This window comes from Haemaphysalis longicornis, unplaced genomic scaffold (assembly GCF_048455015.1).
Source record: "Haemaphysalis longicornis isolate Haplotype H1 unplaced genomic scaffold, Haemaphysalis longicornis Haplotype H1 scaffold_1, whole genome shotgun sequence".
In the NCBI taxonomy this organism is placed as follows: domain Eukaryota; kingdom Metazoa; phylum Arthropoda; class Arachnida; order Ixodida; family Ixodidae; genus Haemaphysalis; species Haemaphysalis longicornis.
Genome location: NW_027526203.1, coordinates 486,003,456 through 486,025,719, shown reverse-complemented (window position 1 = coordinate 486,025,719; position 22,264 = coordinate 486,003,456). Strand labels below are relative to the sequence as shown.

At 51.2% G+C, this 22,264-nt stretch overlaps 1 protein-coding gene across 1 annotated transcript; it reads right to left on the bottom strand.

Annotated features, from left to right (window-relative positions):
* Positions 1–8,572: 8,572 nt before the first annotated feature.
* On the bottom strand, positions 8,573–18,753 carry LOC144146859 (uncharacterized). The gene is made up of 2 exons (XM_077678821.1): positions 16,961–18,753; positions 8,573–8,722 (listed from the first exon to the last, which is right to left on the bottom strand). Exons 1-2 carry the CDS (start codon positions 18,467–18,469, stop codon positions 8,573–8,575), a joined length of 1,659 nt encoding a protein of 552 aa, XP_077534947.1. The 5' UTR covers positions 18,470–18,753.
* Between the last annotated feature and the right edge of the window lie 3,511 nt (positions 18,754–22,264).

Sequence of the window (22,264 nt, the reverse complement as noted above, 5' to 3'; positions counted from 1 at the left end):
ACATTCTGGGCTGCCCAGCCAATCTGGTGAAGCATGTGGTTACCCATCGCAATTCTGAGTCGGACCTTCTGGTTAGAAAGATGGCCTTCTATCAGCTCTTTCACCGTGTTGTGGATCCCCGTGCTAAGCAGCCTCTGAAGACCAATGGCGTGCTAGACCGCCTTTCTAATCATTATATAAAGCATCTCTATGTCTTCCTTGTCGAGAAGAAGACAGGGGGTTGACGTAAGTAACTCTCGAGAGGATAAAAGCTTCAATTAATCGAAAGGTACCGGATTCGTTTAGGCCTCGCGTCTTGGTGGCAACTCGCCTGATCATGTGTATGATTTGATTAATGCTGTTTTTGAGGCGCTGCAAGGAGACGTCACTCTTCGTGTTAGCCTCGAGGTGTAGGCCCAGGATCTTGATGTTGGGGCTTGGAGTGATAGCCTGGCCATCAAAGAGTATTTAAATGTATTCCTTGGTTTGACGTGAGGGCGGAAGACAAGGAGCTGTGATTGTTTACGTGAACAGTGGAGGCCACAGGCTTTAGCACATTGGCGTACTAGAAGTGAGATGCCATGCATTGGTGTGAGCTTCCTTTAATTTTTGTAACTCTTAGCCCATGAGCAATGTGCGCACCGGGCCGCTAGACGGGGGTGAGTGGTCGCGTGAAGCTTTCACGTGGCATTCAGCGTGAACGCTAGGGGTAAACCTATAGATGTGCTTGATGAGTACACCACCTGTCTTCCCAGTCTTCACGTGTGCTCGTAGATAAATCGGTAAGACAACGGGCTCTCGATTTGTTAGTCTATTAGTTCCAGGTTCGATTCCCGGCGGTGCCAGTAAATTCTTTTACTTGTTCACTAGAGTTTTCTGGTGACACCAACGGTCGCGAAAGAACCCTTGGGGGGTAGAGGTAAAAAGCTTTGCTTTAAAAACGTGCTACACACACATTTACAATAACATGGTTAGGCAGGCTAGTTGGTATTCTGAATTCATGGCTGTAACTTTTGCGCAACTTTAGACGGAGACAGCTACAGGTCTTCGTGTCCCTTTTTGTATCTGTCTCCGTCTAAAGTTGCGCAAAAGTTACAGCCATGAATACACATTTAGGTACACAATACTTGATTATGAAAGAACTTCGAAAGTTCTAGTCCCTACACAGTTTTTTTTTTCGCACACACCTCGGTGGGAGAAGAAAAGAACTTGAAAGTTCCACTCAATGTATACTTATTTCTTGGGCTCACCTCGAGACAGGAATGTTCCTTAGACATTAAAAAAATTCGTTTCAGTTCAGAGACACAATAATTGGGAACCTACATGTTAAAAGAAAGCACGCACACGTATGCTTCAAGCCCTGCCTTTCGGGCGAGTTAACGCAAACTCTGAAAGAAAGCGTTGACCCGGCCATTAACCTGCATACACTTCCGAAAAATCATGTTCACACCAACAAAATGCAGCCATAAAAAATTGTTGCAACATAATGACCGCACTGTAGACACTCATTGCTGAATTATATCTACGTACAAAAACAATGCGCAACAATTTGCACGTCGTAGAACACAGAACACAAATCAAACGCACCCATCTTTCCTTTTATGGCGTGTGAATTAACAGTCTGCTTACCGGGGTTGGGAGGGAAGGCAGGGGGGGGGGAGGAGGAGAGAAGACACCCAGAAAAAAAAATTAACGCCAATCCACCCTGTGAATGTGTTTGGAAAGCAAAGCTATGAACGGCACCCACAATGCTTACTAATGCGACGTCACATAATTCACTCACTTCGCTCTACAAATATTGAAACCAGAGAGAAGTGAAATTCACTTTGCATACCCTTACCCTCTACTCCTTCAAACAGATATTCTTGGTAAGGTTAAATGAATGCATGAAGCATGAACGGTGGTTGGTTGAGTTGTATTGTTATAGCACATGAGTGGAAACGGCTTTCACGAAATTAAAGCTCAAACCCGGTATTAGACGATCTCACTTCTCCGTCTCTGCCGTCGCGAACGGAGGCGACGAGATCAGCGGCAGAGACGGAGCAGGATCAGAAGAAAGAGTAGGAGAGCCAGAAGGAGGAAATACTTCTATTCAGATTCCTGAATGGCCCAGAGTGTGGTCCAGGGGAGTGGTTCCTCCTTCACTGTAGCCCATATTCAGTCCGCGCCACGTGTGCTCTCTCTACCAGCTGAAGTTGGGTAGGCAGAGAGGGGCTGGACAGCAGCATCTCCCATGGCTCTTGTTCGGTAGTTGACGGAAAGGGAGGAGGCTGCTCAGGGCTAAAGTCGCACACCCCGATTATGATGCAGAGTGTTCCTACTTCTGAGCAAAGTTTACATTCAGCGTCGTAGCGATTCGGGTGCTTTAAGTGAAGACGCGTCGGGTGTGGGAATGAGCCGGATTGTATGAGCCGTAGGGTAGGTTGTTGTTCAATGGAAAGGTCAGGGTAAGGCGAAGGTAGGGTCTGTCTCAGAAGGAGATAATGCTGGGTTACGTCCCTGATTAAGACAAGCGGGTGACCGTCATCGTGCAGCTTCATAGCAGGGGGGCTAAAAGTACGGCTTGGTGGACGTATTCGTTGCCTTCCATGGAAGCATGAGCGGGCATCCAGATGAGCTGAATGGAACCATTTGGGGAGTGGTTTTTTAGCACACGCAGTGCGGGTCGGGACACCAAACTCGATAGGTAATTCCGGTAAGCTTGTTGGGAAGTGGTGACTACCTTACGAACCCATGGTTGAGTGAGAGTCAAGGCGATGGCTGCCTCTTCTGCTGCCGTCATGTCTTCGGTCTTGAGTGATGCACAAGCAAGGAGGTTGGTTCTGAAAGTAGCCACGATGATGGCGTACTGCTGCCCTAGATGTTGGGAGCTGTCTGTGTAGCTAACTGAATGATCCCCACCGAGGGTGGTGTTGAGCGCTTGAGCCCGGGCTTGTCGGCGACCCGTGTAGTCTGAGGGGTTCATATTTCTAAGCAAAGGGAGCAGCTTTGTTTCTTGTCGCCAAAAGTCCAGGACTACATCAAGCGGATTGACATTCTGTGCTGCCCAGCGAACCTCGTGAAAGATAAGGCGACCCGCCCCAGTTCTGCTCATTCGGGGCTTTTTGGATAGAAAGATGGCCCTCTAACAGCTCCTCTACCGTGTTGTAGAGCCCCGTGCTAAGCAGGCTCTCTGTGGACGCACTCATTGGAAGACCAATAATGGCTTGCTCAAACACCTATCTAATGATTATATAAGGCATGTTTACGTCCTCCTTGCCGAGAAGAAGACACGGGGTTGACGTAAGTGATTCTATTCTCGAGAGGACAAAAGCTTGAACTCATCGAACAGTATGGGATTCCTTGAGGCCTCGCTTCTTGGTGGCAACTCGCCTGATCATATGTATGATTTATTGATGGTGTGTTTGAGGCGCTGCAAGGATACGTCACTCTTGGTGTTGGCCTGAATCTTGATGCTGGGGCTTTGAGTGATGGCCTGGCCATCAAGGAGTATTTGAATGTGTTCATTGAGCTATCGATTGGCGTGAGGGGGAACGACAAGGAGCTAAGATTTTAAATGCAGAGCATTTCAGTAACTCACGATGTCACCCGCGTTGGCGTCCGTAGTCCGCGTCCGCATCGCTCCCCCTACACTATATAAATACTTGCCGGCGCCAGGTTTCGATCCTACGACTCTGCGGGCGGAACGCAAGGTGCACGGTGCTCTACCAACTGAGCCACAAAGCCGACACAGAACGGAATGTTACGAACGTGCCTGATATCCTTGACTCATTCAACCATCGGCCAGAGGTGCGCCCTCTCCCCCGCGTCCTCCTCGCCTTCTCTCCGCTCGCAACGCCCTCTCTCGCCGCGTTCGGTTCGGGCGCACAACAGGTGGGGACGTGCGCAACACCCTCTCTCGCCGCGTTAGGTTCGCGCGCAAGAACAGGTGGGGCGCTCGCATCGCGCTCTCTCGCCGCGGTCGGTTCGCGCTTAAACCACATATGTCGTTCGCGCGCACTGCGGTCGCTAACATCTGTGGCGTGATCTTGACGTCAGCATCACGCGTTCGCGTGGTGGCGATTTCGGCGCTATAACACTCTCTCGCGAGGGGCATTGGATTGGATTGGCTTGGATTTGGATTGGATTGGATTAAAGTGGATTGCGTTGGATTGTGTTGCGTCATAGCCGCGCCACGTTGCGTCATAGCCGCTCCACGTTGCGTCATAGCCGCGGCAGGGGGTTCACGGCACGTTTCACCATCGACTTCATCGACAATGTCTAAGCTGGAAGACAACAATTACAACAACAACAACCAATACGTAATCCATACGACTTGCAGGCGCGCCCCCCCCGCAGAAATGCTCTGCATTTGATCGTGCCCCTCGCGAGGGGGATGTTTCTTCTTTTTTACGTGAACACTGGAAGCCACAGGCCCATTGGCGTACTAAAAGTGAGATGCCATGGGTTGGTGTGAGCTTCCTTTAATCGCTTTCGCGTGGCATTTAGCAGGAATGCAGGGGTTACACCCCTAGATGTACTTGGTGAGTGCACCACTTGTCTTCCCCAACACGCGTGGGCTCGTAGCTTCATCGGTAAGACAACGGGCTCTTGCTTTGTTGCTCTGTTAGTTCCAGGTTCGATTCCTGGCGGTGCAGAAAATTCTTTTATTTCTTCGCGGGAGTTTTCTGGGGACACCAACGGTCGCGAAAGAACCCTTGGGGGGGGGTAGAGGTAGAAAGCTTTGCTTTAAAAAGACACCGGCGTGCTTCACCTGCTCCGTTCCAATCCGTTTCTAAACTGTGGCGCCAACAGAGATTTTATTAATCGCACTCACAGTGAACTCGACGCAATACTTTGTGTTCGGCAAAGAGTTCGTAACGTGAAACACAGTCATGTGTTTCACAGTCGTGCTTAGCACGGACAAGTGCCGCCATCCCGCGGAGCCCGACGTAACGAGTGACGGCGCACCCACGGCCGGACTGGAGGAGCGGCGAGCGCGCACTTTGGCGCACCGCACCGTGGCCTTCGCGATCGGCTACCGGCGGCGCGCCGCCGGCAGCAAATCGCGGAGGCCACGGGCGCACTCACACGGTTGCATGGAGGAGAAGAGGGGTGCCCGATCTGCGGGCCGTGCGCGCAACGTCGCCTAGCAACAGACGCTTGGCCACAGATATGGCGGCGCACACTTGGTTACCTGCATACATTCCACGCCATTGAATACCGATGATACGATATAGAACGAAGACAAAATTTGAAGGTTTCAATGCACTGCGCACTCACCCCGCCTCGAGCAAAGCTGTTATCTGCCGACGAAAGACGCGTTTTAAATGCAGAGCATTTCTTTAACTCACATGTAGCGTCCGCCGTCCGTCCGCAACAGCTCAGCGCGCAAGTGCGCCCTCTCCCCCACTCCTCCCAGGGGAGTGAAACTTCCTATACCTTGCATGGGACACGAAATTCGCTCGCAGCGCCGGAAAAACCCCTGGTGTTTGGTGGCGGTACTAAAAACACGGCGGCGCGTTGCAGACATGCACTGGGAGACGCCATCTTAATGAGGACTGAAAAGCCGAGCGGTGGGGAGGGGGGGGGGCGGAGGAGGCAATTTAGCGCCAAATTCAATTGTTACGCACATGCAAGGTAAATTGATATATTGGAAGATATTCAGATGACCAGCGCACGACCTTGTTCCTGTTGCGCAACCCACCACATTATCAAAAGGGCAATTGTTTTTTTCTGATTGATAAAGTTTTGCGCGTCCACTTCTTTTTGCCCCACTTATAAGTACGACGTTGTTTTGGTTTATTAGTACACACAATCTAGACAAGAATAAAGAGTACAGGTATTTTAATTTTTATTGCCTAAATGTACCATCCATACAGTAAAAACACTACTTGGATATTTTGCGCTTTTAGTCACAAACAAAAGTGTATGGCACATGGCAGCATGCTAATAACTAGGTATCCAGCCAGTGCATATGTGTCCAGTGCCTTGTCTGTCCGAGGTCCGCGTAGTCTGTGCTGGTGAAATGGGCAGGACACAGCCGGTAGCTGCTGTAGGTCTGACGAGGTGGTAAATGAGCCAGGTCCTGCCTTCTCGCGCACTGGAGCCAAACGCGAGATCTGGAACATCAACAAGCACGTTTGTATATTTGGATTAGAGTGAATACTAGCTTTAATGCGGCTTTCGGGCGCACATAGTTTTGAGTGAAAACTGGCATCTGTATTCGAATTAAAAGTTATCTGATGTATTAGGAATCTTTCTTTCTTAAATTGATTTTGGCTACGAAGACGACTTGTGAGTCGTTGTGACAACACCAATCGTAAAGGCAAATTTTAAATTACAATCATCCTTTATTATTAAGAGACGCGGATACGTTTTTTTCTGTTTGTGCGATCATAATTGTCGGGCATTTCGGCACACCAACTGGTGCGGTAATGAAACGCACGTGTCGCGCGGCGCCTTGAAACGTCGCGCATTCCGAGGAAGGTCGCGCCTGCCCGCACCGGATGCGCTAATGGCCACCACATGGGGTTGGACCCCCCCGAAGGACTCGCTTTTCCCTCTTCCCTGGCCCCCAGCGACCGGGTGGAGGGAAGATGAAGACAAGGAGACGACATCGGGACGCCGCAGCTCGCGGGTCGTCGTCTTTGGGCTCCGCCCGAACACTGTTTCCGAGCCGCCCGCCGGGCTGTAAATAAATGTATAGTTTTTGCATTGGAAGCTGAGTTTGTCGGTTGGGGATACCCGGGGTCAGATCTTCAGCGCTATTGCTGCTTGGAGGAGAAGCCCCGGGGAAAAGAACACCCAGGAAGATAACTGGCGCAGTCGGCACGATCTCCAACAGCGACGACTCAGCCAGCCGGCGGGCGAGACGGGCCCTTGACCGACGGAGCAGGCGGAGAAGTCGCGGCCTGCTGAACGGGATCGGCGGGAGCAGCGAGCTCGTCAGCCTGGTGGAGAAGCGGCTCGACCGGCGCTCAGCGGACTTCTCAACGGAGAGCGGCAGCCTGCTGAACGGGAAGGGCTGGAGCAGTGAGTGAGCTGGCCACGGCAGAAGGCGGTGACCTCTAGTGCCGTGTGCGGACGCCTCATCGGAAGGAGCCGGATCACCCCTGCAGCCCCGAGAAGGAGAACGTGGCCGGCACCGCGTGCATACGGATAGCCACCTCGACGGATCCAGCCCATCACCACAAGTACCGAACTATGCAGGTCAGTGCCTCATTTGATTCTTGGTGTGTGGCTCACCATGTCATCTAAGGGGTACTGTCTGCGCAGCCGCCAGAAAATGGATAAGAGTCAGGCATTGAGTGATGGGCAGATGGAGCTGCAGGTGAACGTTGAGACAGCGAGTGGGAGCGGAAGGTCAGCAGTAATGTCGGTCGCTGACGAAATGGAGCTCCTCAGGTTGAAATTGAAGATCGCTGAGGCGGAATTAGCGAAGGAGCGTTTAAGAAGTGAAAGCAGTGCCCCTGCTTCGCCGAGTGCTCAGCGGGCACCGGTGGGCACTGATGAAGACAGGAGGTTGAGGGTTACGAGTATGCTAAAAGGGGTGCTCGTGGCCATGCCTTCACAAGAAGCATTGGTGCAAGGCTGGTTTGATGATGCTGAGGCCACTTTTGACGCCTATGAGGTCCCGCCCCAGTGGAGGGCAGGCCTAATTCTTCCCCACCTGAGCGAGAGGGCTAGAGGGGTGTTGACCCGACTCTCGGCAGACGAGCGTAAGAACTATGAACTTCTGAAGGAAGCAGTGTTGAAGGGGTTGAGGTTATCTTCAGCAGAGTACCGACGACTGTTCACTCAGTCGAAAAGAAAGGGTAACGAAACGTGGGGTCAATTTGCTACACGCCTAGACAACTACTTCACGTACTACATGAACAGCTACAAGGTGAACTCAGTGGAGGAACTTAGAGAGCTGGTTGTTGCAGATAGGCTTAGAGGCACATTGAACCCTGAAGCGTGCGCGTTCGTTATGCAGAATGAAGATAATGGGAAACCACCTCGACTTCACGACATTGCCGATCTCGCGGAGAAGTTCGAGGAAAGTCAGAGAGTGAAAGGGGGAGCGAGTGTAGGAGGTGACGTTGGGGGTCCTCTGCAAGCTTACAAACCATTCGTGAACACTAAGAGGCCGCCCGGTGAGGACGCAAAGACAAAAGGGGGGCCGACGAGGCCCCGCAGAGAGTGTTACGTTTGCAGAGCCCCAGATCACTTCGCCCGTGATTGCCCTACGGCAAAATCGGAACTGGCCAACCTGATTCGCACAGTCGCGGGTGACAAAGGGCTGGTTGCCCGGGTTGCTGGAGAAACCCTTAGGGCCAGCAACGTTGACGTGGGGGACTCAAGATATCCCGCCATAAAAACGATCGGTCTAGGCAGCGGGGCCAGTGAATTTACAGGACACCTAGACTCCGGAGCAGAGATCAGTGTGATCAGGCGGTCCGTTTTGAAGGAGCCGACACCACTGACAGGAGGGAAAATTATGTTGACAGGGGCTTTTGGAGAACAGGTAGTCGCAGATTTGGCGTACGTGCCTCTCAGGTTAACAGGAACGCCAGAGTATGTTGGGTATGGTACCCCTGACGCTGGCATCCTGTGCGCGGTCACGGATAAGCTAGCTGCCGGAATCGATGCGCTGATTAACCCTGATGCTCACGCGCAACTTTTGGAAGAAACGCCAGAAAGAGCGGCTGCGCCTCCTGTTGGGGACGGCGAAGAGGAACGAGAAGGAGAGGCAGATCCAAACGGTTTGGTAGCTGCGACGCTAGTGCAGGAGAACGGAACGTTTGAGAGTGGGCCTGAGGGAGAGAACGAGCTGCCAGGTGAAAGTAAACGTGAGCAACTGAGAAAAGCCCAGCTTGAGGACCCGACTTTGCGCGATGCATGGGAGCAATCCAGAGCACGCACGCACGGCATGATTGAAAGAGAGGGGCTACTCTTTCACAGGGACGAAATAGCAGGTCGGTCATGCTTGCAGCTGGTTTTGCCCGAACAGCGCCGTAAAGAAGTTTTGTGCCTGGCGCACGACTCCACGTGGGCGGGCCATTTGGGGGAGAAGAAAACTCTCCAACGGATAAAGGGTGCATTCTTTTGGCCAGGGATTTCCGCAGATGTGAAGCGGTACTGCCAAAGTTGCCATCAGTGACAGGTGAAATCGAGTCCAAGAGTAAGAGACAGGGTTCCGATAGCCCCGATTGCTAGGCAGGATACACCATTTCAGGTGGTCAACATGGATTGTATTGGCCCTATCGATCCACCTTCAGCGCGGGGGCATCGTTACGCTCTCTGTGTGATTGATCATCGCACTAGGTGGCCTGAGGTGGTATGCCTGCGCTCGTTGACGGCAAAGGCCACGTGTGATGCTCTCCTAGGCATCTTCTCTCGCATGGGGGTGCCGGAGACAATATGCTCCGATCAGGGAACGAACTTTACGGCACGCCTTACTCGGGAGTTTCTGGCTAGGATGGGAGCGACTCCTCGCTTTTCGACTCCAGAGCACCAAGAAAGCAACGGTCTCGTGGAGAGGTTTAACGGGACCTTCAAGAGCATGTTGTTTGACGTGGTGCAAACTTACGGCCGTGACTGGGATCGGCACGTTCCATTCCTATTGTGGGCCTATCGAGAGGTACCGAACGCGACGACTAAGGAAAGCCCCTTCGAGTTAATGTACGGAAGAGCGCCGGTGGGCCCTTTAACTCTTTTGATGAAAACGTGGTCCGGCGAATGGGCAGTTCCTGACTGTCTCAACACGTCCACAGAGGAATATCTAAGGCAGTTGAAGGAAAGGCTAATGGCGGTGAGTGAGCGAGCCACCGTGTCATCTCAGGTGGCGCAGGAGAAGTACACTTCAAATTACAACCTCAGAGCAAGGCCCAAACAATCTTATGAGGGAGACATGGTTCTTGTGCAGGAGACCGATACTGTTGGGAAGTTGGCTGCAAAATGGCTGGGCCCAGCGAAGGTGGTCTCTAGGGAACGGCCTTACACCTATTTGGTGGACTTGGGTGATAGGGGCAGACGCTCCGTGCACGCCAATAAGCTCCGGCCATACATAACTCGTGTTAACGTAGTGGGAGTTATCTTTGAGGACGACAAGGAGTTTGGCGAAATTCCCACCGCGCCCAACCGGTGCAGCACACAGATGGGGGAGTTAGGTGTTTTCGCTGACCACTTGAGTGCATCTCAAGTAGACGAGCTCCGCCACCTGATAAACAAACACCGATCAGTGTTTTCTGATAAGCCGGGGACGTGCAAGTTAGGCGTACATAAGATTCGGCTTCGAGAAGGTTGTGAGCCAAAGCGTTCATACAACTATCGCGTGCCGTTAGCGCTTCAGTCAGAAGTCACTAGACAGGTGGAGGAACTGGTAGAATGGGGGCTCGTCTATCCAACGCAAAGTCAGAGTGCGCATCCGATAGTTTGCGTGACAAAAAGGGATGGCGGCAGGCGCTTGTGTGTTGACTACCACCAGCTCAACGCCGTAACGCAGCCTGACGCATTTCCGATGGGAAGGGCCACACAGCTGCTGTACGAAGTGGCGGGGTCTAGCTACATTACCGTGATAGACATGCTTCGCGGGTATTGGCAGATTCCGTTAGATGAGGAGGCGCAGCAGCACAGCGCATTCGTGACGCATCAGGGTCAATACGCGTGGAGAGTTATGCCTTACGGGCTTAGAAACTCGGCTTCAACCTTCCAGCGTTTGATGAATGAGCTGCTTGCGCCACACAGGGAGTATGCATGTGCATACATAGATGATGTTGCCGTGCACTCCCGGACGTGGGAGGAACATCTGCAACACCTAGATAAAGTGCTCACTTCGATCGCTGCCGCGGGCCTCACGGCAAACGTAAGCAAGTGTAAGTTCGCACACACGGAGGTGAGGTACTTAGGGCACATTGTGGGCTCTGGCAGACACGCGCCAGACCCAGAGAGAATTGCTGCACTGCAGGACTGTCCGAGGCCGACTACCAAACGTGAACTGCGTAGCTTTCTGGGCTTGGCCAATTATTACCGGGATTATGTCGCAAACTATTCCGCGGTAGTGCTGCCTCTCACGGAGATGACAAACCGCCGTGTAACCAACCCGTTACCGTGGACAGAGAAGGCCGAGAGTGCGTTCAAGCAGATCAAGCAATGCCTTGCGGAGGCGTCTGCATTGAGGGCCCCTAACGTAGGGGAAGAATATATACTTGCTACAGACGCGTCAGAGTTCGCGATTGGCGCATGTTTGTCGCAAGTTGATGCCGAGGGTCGGGAGCATCCCATAGCCTGTTTGAGCAAAAAGCTCAGCCCCGCTCAAACTAAATGAGCTACGATAGAGCGAGAGGCCTATGCAATAATTTGGGCGTTGCAGCGCATGGAAGCCTGGCTCTTCGGGGCAAATGTCAGAGTGGTCACAGACCATAATCCCCTCAAGTTCCTGACTCTGACGTCGCCTCAAAGTGCTCGCTTGACTCGGTGGGCATTGGCGCTCCAAAAATTCAATGTGACCATCGAACACAAAAAAGGAGCACTTAATACAAACGCCGACGCGCTGTCTCGGCTTGTAGCACCAGCTCCATAGACGCCGGAAAAAAAGGGGGGGTTGGAAGCGAGGCGGCACTTTTTTTTGTTGTTTTTGTTTTCTTTTTCATGGTGACCTACAGCCAGGGTCATATGGGGCACTGGCCACGCTGGTTGTGTGTCGTCAAGTGAAAGAGTGACGGTACACGTGTGGAAAGGGTGTGTGATGTGCGCGTGTTGTGTGTGAAACATTCCGAAAGTTATGTTTCACAGTGGCGGTGGAGGTGTCGGGCATTTCGGCACACCAACTGGTGCGGTAATGAAACGCACGTGTCGCGCGGCGCCTTGAAACGTCGCGCATTCCGAGGAAGGTCGCGCCTGCCCGCACTGGATGCGCTAATGGCCACCACATGGTGTTGGACCCCCACGAAGGACTCGCTTTTCCCTCTTCCCTGGCCCCCAGCGACCGGGTGGAGGGAAGATGAAGACAAGGAGACGACATCGGGACGCCGCAGCTCGCGGGTCGTCGTCTTTGGGCTCCGCCCGAGCACTGTTTCCGAGCCGCCCGCCGGGCTGTAAATAAATGTATAGTTTTTGCATTGGAAGCTGAGTTTGTCGGTTGGGGATACCCGGGGTCAGATCTTCAGCGCTATTGCTGCTTGGAGGAGAAGCCCCGGGGAAAAGAACACCCACGAAGATAACTATAATGCTTGGTGGTAACGACCCACCTTTCCCCTTAAATCAAAATACATTTCAGCAGACAAAAGCAGCCATCCCACACCAGAATCGCAAAGCAATTATTCATGCATATATGCTTTCGCGCACTATGTATTCCTCAGGTATTTCTCCGGCCCTGCAATAAACCGGTTATAAAAACCGTATTTAAAAACCTCTAATAAATTACTAGCAAAGGTTAAGCCTGAATTGTCTAATTATTTATCGGCTTATAGCTGTAACTTCGTCTTTGTGAATATATCGTTCTTGTACTTAAAGCTGAAACTCGAAGCACGGAACTGAAGCGTAAATTATCAATTATAAGTGGCGCAATTATGGTTATGATTGTATTATAAACATATACAGTAATTGCTTAGTTTGTGTATCTATCGCTAGAAATTCATTGTGCTATGTTTCGTTGATTGACCTGAAGAGAAAATTCAGAACACACAATCGAAACGCAATTAATTATTTATGTAGTCACTACTTCGTTAACATAGTCCTAACACACGATGTAACCATACGGACCCACCCTTTGAGCCATAATTGTATGAAGATGCCTTCCTCCAGCTGTAGACATAAATAGGCTGATAACAATAATGATAACAATAATACCGATAATTATAATATTCACAATAATATTATTAATATAATAACAACAGCAACGCATGCTACGAAAACAAACTAAACGCAGGCAATCAAAAGCTAATAAAAAAGTGCAGGTAGGCTCACACTGTTGCATTAGTTTTTGTATATATGTTGCCTCCTATACATTTTGCTGCACACCGTGCATTCACTTGCGTTAAAATGCAAAACACACGATCGAAATGCATTAAATCAATAACGCACGTATAAACAAACGTGTGTAGCTAATGTGGTGGTGGTGGTGAAACTTTATTTCCAAAAAGGGTCCTGAAGGACACCTGACCGGTGTCAAGGTGTAGAGGGCATCTCCCACGTCGGGACGGGGAGCCCGAGACTCTCCGCCGCTACGCGGGCCTTCTGGACAGCCCAGAGTTGATCGTTAAGTTCACTGCTCCTGAGAGCACTGTCCCACTTGACCTTATCCTCCAGATAGGAGGCTTGCGTAGCACAACCACACAACATATGACCCAAGTTCACATGCCCGGCACACTTTGAACACGTAGCAGTTCCGTCGTAGTCCGAGTCGATGTGGCTCATCCTCCAAGGATTGGCGTATGAGTCCGTTTGTAACATGCGGAGAGTGACTGACTGCGCCCTGTTGAGTCCTTTGTGTGGGAGCGCAAATTCCCGTCGATTTAAGTAGAAGTGCTTGGTGAGCTCGTTGTAGGTCTGAAGTTGATCCTTGAAAGCCCTTTGTGGAGACGGGGGTGGTTGGGAGGGTGCGCGGCTGCTGAGTCCTCGCGCCGCCTCGTGTGCGGATTCATTGAAGTTCCGCTGTCCTCCACCGAGGTCGCCCATGTGGGCTGGAAACCAGACTATCGAATGATTACTAATGTGTCTATCTTCCAATAACTTGGAGACTTTGGCATCAACCACTCCCCTGGCGAAGGCTCGAGTGGCCGCCCTAGAGTCGCTATAAATGACCTTATGTTGAGGATCAAGCAGAGCAAGTGCAATGGCCATTTGCTCAGCAACCTCCGGATTCTTGGTAAACACGGAAAGTGCGTTGCACATCCGTTCTTGAGCATCAATGACGGCTATCGAAAAGGCCTGTCTTCCATTTATCTGAGCAGCATCTACAAAAGCCGACTCCGTAGGGCTCTCGAGAGCTGCAGCTAGAAGTGCCTTGGCTCGAGACAGTCTCCTTCCTTGATTAAAGACAGGGTGGACGTTTCTGGGGAAAGGACGGACCACGATGGAGTCTCTGATTTCTCTGCTAAGGTGTTTAACACTCTCCTTATTCTGTTCGGTAAAGATGCCCAGAGTGACCAGAATGTCTCTGCCTGCTCTTGTGCCTGACAGTCGACCTACCTGCGCAGTGTGCTGGGCTTCTGCGATTTCTGATAACGTATTGTGAACCCCTAGTTTCAGTAGGAGATCTGTGGATGCATTGATAGGAAGCCCCAAAGCTACCTTAAAGACACGACGAATCATGGTGTCGAGGCGTTTCTCTTCGGTTTTCTTCCAATTGAGCATAGCCGCGACGTAAGAAATGTGGCATAGGACGAAAGCGTGGATAAGCCTGATGGCGCACTCCTCGCTTATACCCCTATTCCTGTTGAGAATGCGTCGAAACATTCGTAACGCGTTTTCAACTTCCCCGGTAATCTTCTGTAACATTAAGTTACTGGAACCGTTTCCTTCGATAATTAAGCCCAGAACTCTGATGGAATTGACCTCCGGAATGCGATTGCCGTGCATGTCAAAAAGCGCCACGTTGGGCCTCCTGTCCTGCCCCCAACCCCTGGGCTTGCGCCCTGGTCTAGATGGGCTATAGAAAAGCAACTCCGACTTCTTTGAGGAGCATTTAAGACCCGCAGGGGCGAGGTATAGCTCTGTGGCCCTGACAGCTTTTTGCAATCGAGCCTCCAATTCACCGTCACTGCCCCCAGCACTCCACAGGGTAACATCATCAGCGTAGATGGTGTGTTCAACCCCCTCAATATCGAGTAGTGTTATAGCTAATTTGGACATGACTAGATTGAACAAAAATGGAGACAGTACCGAGCCTTGAGGAGTTCCCCTGTCTCCAAGCTGGAGGGGTTCTGATATAATATCTCCAATGCGTAGGGAGGCGGTTCTGCCGCTGAGAAAAGATCGAACGTAAGAAAAGAAACGCTCGCCGAGACTAAGGTCCGATATGGCCTGAAGTATAGCCGTGTGGCGTATATTATCAAAGGCTTTTTCTACATCAAGGCCCAGAATGGCCCTTGTGTCTTGAGTGACCCGATCTAGCAGCTTCTTTTTGATCCGGAGCATAGCTTCCTGGGTCGAAAGACCCGGCCTGAAACCGATCATGGTATACGGGAAAAGCTGGTTATCCTCCGCATAAGCGGAGAGCCTGTTAAGCACAACATGCTCCGCAACCTTGCCGAGGCAGGACGTCAGAGAGATCGGTCTGAGGTTTTTACGTCCGAGAGGCTCGCCCGGCTTAGGAATGAGTATCGTATTAGCGTGTTTCCAAGTATCTGGGACGTAGCCCTCTCTCCAGATATTATTGATTTGTCTGGTTAGATAGCTGATGGAATTATCCTCAAGATTGCGAAGAACTCTGTTCGAAATACCATCAGGGCCAGCAGCAGATTTACTGTTAAGCTCCTGAATAGCAAAACGAACTTCGCCCTCCGAAAACTCTCCGTCAAGCGCGTGGTTGGGAGAACCCGTATACACTACTGGCGGAGGGACGAAAGTCTGCGTTTTTATAAGTGGCAAATACTGACCGGCTAGATCTTCCAAGAGCTCGTCATCCTTAGCTTCCTTCCGCGCCTTGTGAATTATTTTGCTCAGTAGCGACCGCTGGGTTGGCTTGGATCTGGAACCTCCCTCATCTAGTAGATGTCTGAGGAGACCCCAGCCTCTCCCTTTGCGAAGTTGGCCGTCTAAAGAATTGCATATCTCATCCCATTGTTGTTTACATAGAACTTTACAGTACTCCTCAATCTCTCTGTTCAGCAGCGCGATCTTTTTCCTAAGTCTCGTGTTCAGTCGTTGGCCTTTCCACCGTGCTAGTATTGATTGCTTAGCCTCAAGGAGATTAGCTAATCTGTGGTCCATCTTCTCAGTTCCAACATCCGTGAGGATGGTTCTTTCTGACGCGTGAATGTCCAGCCCAAGCTGCTCTATCCAGCTCTCGAGCGGAGGATCTGCCTCATCGGGAGAGGCATCGAGATTAGCCCTCAATTTGCGGAACTTATCCCAATCAATCAGTTTAAACTCCCTCAGCTTCTTACAGACTACCTCGAAGCTGACGACTACAATATAGTGATCGCTGCCGAGGTCAATATCAGTATTCACCCAGCTAGGTTTCTCGATTCCCCGGACAAAAGTTAGGTCCGGCGTCGAGTCCCTGCACGTAGAAGTGCCGCATCTAGTTGGGTGACCCGGGTCTGTAATGAGAGTGAGACTAAGGTCCGAGGCGTGCGTCCATAACCTTTCACCCTTGCCGGTGGAGTAAGGGTATTTCCACGCTTGGTGAGGGGCATTGAAATCCCCACCAACAATCAGAGGAGCGTTACCGGCCAGCCGTGCCACTTTAGTTAGGATGGCCTTAAAGCTCTGCCTCGATTCTTTTGGGCTACTATACAAATTGAGGATAAATATACTGCTGCTGTTGCCTATGTAATTGTTAGGAATTATCTCCACAGCGATAAATTCTACCTTACAATGCGACGTACGGAGCTCGTGTCGGATATAAGGGATCTTCTTATTTATCAAAATAGCCACACCCCTGCCTTTATCCTCCCGGAGGCTCTCCGCCTTGTATCCCGTGAAAGGGAGGTCAGCCGCAAGAGTCTCCTGAAGCAAAATAACATGTGGTTTCTCAGCTTGTGATCTAATAAACTGCTGGAGGGCCGCCTTTTTTGGGTTGAATCTTCGGCAGTTCCATTGCCAGGCTCTAAAGGCTTTAGTTATCGAGGCCATCTTGACCGTGTGGGCTTGCGTTATTTAGGTTAGTATTACTGTGGGAAATACCCTGGTCTGCCAAAGGGTTGGGATAGATCTTCACCATAGCTGGAACTACCGTATCATTCAAGTATGCCTCGATCTTTTGCAGCCTAGCCCCGACGCTCTCCTCATTGTGCTCAATACGAGTGAGTCGGTCGTTTATCTGCTTGATACTATCATTAATCGCAGATACAGCCTCCTTGATTTCCGACTTTGCCTTAAACTGCAACTGACTGGGCGGAGTAAGGGCCCGCTTCTTGGGAGCTGGGCACTCTGCGACCTCGCCCTCTGACGGAGCAACCTCCATGGACCTTGGAACTTCGCTATCTGAGGGACGCTCGCCCTCTGACGGAGCAACCTCCATGGACCCCGGAACCTCGCTATCAGAGGGACTCTCAGAGGACTCGGACTTGTTACGAGTAATCTCTCTGCGGAGCTCGATCAATTCGAGAGTGAGCCTCTCTACCGCCGCCCTGAGGCTGTTGTTCTCCTTTTCCAGCGATAGAATCCTATCTCGTTCTAGACTACGATTCGTTTGGGTCATTGGCTGATCCGCGCCTTTTTCTTTGCCCTTAACCTTGTTGGCCCACGAGTCTGCGCCACCACCAGCCGCGAAACGCGCCTGCGGCCCTCTGGAGCGGGAGCGACCTCTGCTCCTGCTTGCGTCTCGCTTTTTTGATGACGCACGACGTCGGGACCGAGAGCGGCAGCGCGAGCTAGCTCGCCCCCTGGATTCGGACCTGTCGCTCACCGTCTGCGTCTCTTCCTTGACCATCTGTGCCTTCGCTCGCTCTTGACGTCTAACACGCACCACGTATGGCATCAAGTAGCGTTTCTTGCACGATTTATCCGCTGTCACATGCAAGCCCCCGCACAGCTTGCATTTCGGGTTGCACACATGTGGGTCACTTGGGTTGCGCACGCCGCAGCCCCTACATTCCGAAACACCGGGTGTCGGGCAAACGTCCTTCCGGTGTCCGATCTTTCCGCAAGCGTAGCACACGTCCACTTGTTTCCGATATAAGTAGCAGCGCACTAGAGTAGGTCCATATCTCACAAAGTTTGGTACACGAAGTCCATCGAATACAATAATAACAGATCCGGAGTTCTTGATTCTCTTGACGCCGAGCGCCAACGGGTTACGGTCGTTCAAAATGTTCCTTTCAAGGGTTGCAGGCCCGTCTGCGATGTCCACGTTTCTAATAACCCCCTTGCACGTATCGCTGGGGGCGGTCTCGTAAGCGTTGACTTCGAAGACCTTCCCGGCCACCGTTATGAACTTGATGCGAGCGTACTTGTCCGCATTTTCTCTTAGAGGGGTGCTGGCCACCATAATGTTTTGCGTAATGTTTGGGCAGATTACGTCATGCAGCGTTTGCTCCGAGCTCAAGCTTGCCGCTTCGGTAATCGCCTTACCCACGGTGGGGCCCACTTTCTCCAAATTCAATCCCCCTCTGGGGCATATCACAATCTTGATGTGCTCCTGAGGCATGGGAGGCATGCGGGAGGCCTTTACCACCCGATTCACGACGCTGGAAAACGGCCGGCGTGCACTCACCTTCTCTTCGCTAGCGTGGCTATCGTGCTGCTCTCGGCTGACTTTTTTTTCTCTTCGGCTGGTGACCTTCTTCCAGCCCGATTCCTTGTCAATATCGTCTTCGGCGATGAAATCGCCTTCCACTTGCATCGAAGCCGCCGCCATGACAGCTGTCGCAGAGTTCGCCGTGCCAGCAGCGAGGGCAGCCACCGGCGCGTCGCCGCGCTAGGCCTGCCGAGCGTTAGGCCTAGCGGTCGCCAGCGTGGCGCTCGGGGAAAAAGTTCAGTACTTCGGTGAAAAGATCACCCACCGGCGAAAACCTGGTATCCACAGAAGCGCTGCAACTTCGGGCGTTGGTTGAAGCCAAAAACACAGCGATAAAAGTAGATTATCCGACCGAAATCGTTCAAACAGTTGGGAGCCGATCTTGTCACGTCTGCACTGGTCGGCGCCCCCTGGCGGTCTCGTAGCTAATGTAGACATTGGATAAATTACCAAATGCTCTGCCGCGCATTTCATGCGTAATTCAAGAGTCAAAGAAGACAATCAGAATGTAATAAATAAATAGTGCACGTTTATGCTCACTTAAGTTATAAAGCTACTGCTGCAACCGCATCCTGCTATCTCGTGCAAGTGTAGAAAAGCAAAACGAGCAGCATGCAGATCGTACCTTTTGTCCGCCGGGATCCAAAAGAATTTTATGCAGCCTGGCGTGAAGAATTTCGACACCACTCAGTACAGCACGATCTGTGATGACGGCGGGAATCCATTCACGCGTCTGTTTCGATGAAACGCACTTTACGGTGGTAAAAACGGCCCTCGGGACACCGTGGATAGTAGCATACCTGTGGGCGCGACAAGAAACGCCCCTTTTCAGCGGGGCGAAGTAGAAAGGCGCGGTTCCCGTTTTCCACTCGGGGTGGCGCTCGTATTTCCCGTTTTCCACTCGGGGTGGCGCTCGATACGAGCGCCACCCCGCTCGTATCTACGAGCGGGGTGGCGCTCGTAGAGGGGAATATTGCCTAGGACAGTTACCACCTGTAACAGGGAAAAGAAAGTATTTCGGGCATAATAAGCTTTAGTGCCTGCTCTAAGCAGCGCTAGTATTAAACCAAGAGTGTAAAACATGGTTATATTAGTCTTTTTTGGTAAGATGACATGTCACCCCCCGCTTCAAAGGGGAAACCAATAGGAATCATCATCATCATCATCATCATCATCATCTCTAACTGCAACTCGCTTGCATAATAAAAACTCTGTAATTAATAAGTAACCTGGTAATAAACATAAAATGCAACAACAACGTTCATTTATACTCGTATGTTGTACAGCCCCCAAACGTTAGGATCGCTGCAGTCACGAGACAGAAAAAAGGCGGAGTTGCATCCCCCTGCTCCTCCTCTCCCGCATCACGCTACCCTCCTTGCTCTCAACAAAAGGTCCGCACCCCTCCCCCTACACTATATAAAAAAATTATAGTTATCGGCGCCTGGTTTCGATCCCACGACCCTGTGAGCGGAACGCGAGGTACATGGTGCTCTTCCCACAGCGCCACAAAAGCTACACAGAATCAAAGGGTACGAACGCGCCTTATATCCTTGACTCATTCAAACTACGTCAAGAAGCTGCTGATACACGGCAGCAGTTGCATCGATCTCGTCTTCACCAGTTGCTGCAACGCACGACCACTGCTTAAAGACCCCTTAACAGTACACTTTAGCGACCACGAAGCCGTCGTTCTCAGCGTCCAACACAACGACAACAGCAACAAATAAATAAATAACGACTTACAACAACTTACTCCTTGCCTTCACTTCTTGCGTCACAAAAAAAAGAAAAATTGGGCCCATCTCTCCACGAGGGGGGACTCGAGTCGCAAAATCACGAAAGTAATAATTAATATATGAAAGAAATAATAATAATTATTAGTAATAAGCAATAATAGTTAACACATTCACTACCACCCCACCACCACCCCCCAAACACTAACGTTAACGCAATACACCCACCACCTACGCGACGCATTTACTCGAGTCTCCCCTCGTGGGGAGATGGGCCCCATTTTTTTTACCGTACCTGACGCGCCAAAGCGAAGCGACGCGAGCGCGTTATCGTCGTCGGCGAGTGGGTTCGCTTTGTACGCAGACAGCTTGGTATGCACCCATGTGTAAAACTTAAGATGAGTGTACGGCTGCTGGTTATGTCCAGATAAGACAAATTAATGCAGATACAGCTACTTCGTCTTGTACGTTAGCCCAAACGGCTTTGCAGTGCATCACGACCATAATAAATAATAGCAGTAACAGTTGGCCAAGCTAGCAATGGCTAGCTAGTATAATACAACGCAGCCTGCGGCTCACGTAATTCAGTGCAGCGGCAGCGCACAACGCCTGCTTCGCCTACGGACCGCCGGCCGGCCGGCCACTTCCGCAACTCACCGCCGTCGTTTGCGGCACGTAAACGTTACGTGCGATGACCGGCGCGTACCGCTGGCATCCCTCAGCGCTAGATAAAACGGCACAACCAGCCTAAAATATCATTACGTCCGGCTAAAAAATGGTGTCTTACGCCTTTCCGGGGAAAGACGCAGCACTAGCTATGCCTGATTCCCTGAGGCTACGCAGTGCTCGCAGCGTTTGCAGTACAAGGAAACGTAAATATGATACGCCACACCAGCACCTTAAGAAAGAAAGTCTCACCTTTCGTTCAGGATGCAAAACCGATGTCGGAAAGAGCGCTAGGCGTTTCCTTCTCCACAACAGAGGTTAGCACGAGGCTGCAGAAACGCACGTGCAAACGCTGCGGAAAGAGCCAAATGGCGGTTTGCGCTTGCGGCTTGGCCAGGCTTGGCACAAAGAAGCCACAAAAATTTACATTCAGAGCCATTCAACTTACTACACAAATAAAAGTGTGTAGTCTAATGTGTAACAAAATTTTAGAAGTATAATATTGTGTGTTAGCTTAATTTTAAATATATAGTTATTTACCACTTGCGGCGACTGCCGGATGGTGCAGGAGTCAGGCCACTCGGCCGCAATAAGCCCGTGTGTCCACTCTTCTAATTTTTTTATTTCTCTATGCCGAACTGGCCCGCCGTGCGCGCCGAGAGAAAGAAAAAAAATATTGGCGCCGCTGAGCTGTTGCGCATGCGTGAGGAGGCCCGGAAGCGTTGACGGTGTGGAAAGAAAGAAACGCTGAGGGAAAGGGAAGGGCCACGGCGCAGCACCTTGCCGCTAGGATCGCCACAATTTCGGAAACCGAAACTAGCCAAAGTCGCCGACCAGTGGCACAGCGACGAGAGGGCGAACGAAGGAGGAAGAGAGCAAAGGGAAAGCTGGGCGGCCGGCGGCGCGGGGACATTATCGGCCCGAGCAAATGATTTTTTCTGGGCCACAGTCGGTGCTCCTCTATATCTTGCTCTGTGGTCCCCGTATCGCTTGCGTCGCTCTTTGGTTTTACCACGACACGTACAATTCCCTGTATCTACTAAAGATTCCCTTTTTGCGATAAGGGCGCAATTTACCGAAAGGGCGGAATCTATACCCGGAAGTGTAAGCCGCTTAAAGGGACACTGAAGTAAATTTGGCAAGCTCCAGTTTTTGCTTGCACGGCGTACACTAGCTCAAATGAACACTTTTCATCGTTTATCCGATTGATAAGTAGGTCATTATTTTATGAAGTCCGAAATAAGAAAAACTACCATGCGCGGTAGGCGGCGGCCGCACCAACTAAAGGTTGTGACGTCGGGAGGAGTTGCACCGTGATTGGACGATGTCCAATATTAGCATTCAAACAAGTTTCGGTTTCGGTTCTGTAAAACAACATGCTTGACATCCGACGTTATCGTTAGATGTGCATTCTCGGTATGTCAATAATCACCGTACCGCGCTTCTGCCATGTTGTCGGCTGTAAAATGCCTAAGATAAGCCTTCCAGGACGTCTTGGAATAGTAGCAATGAC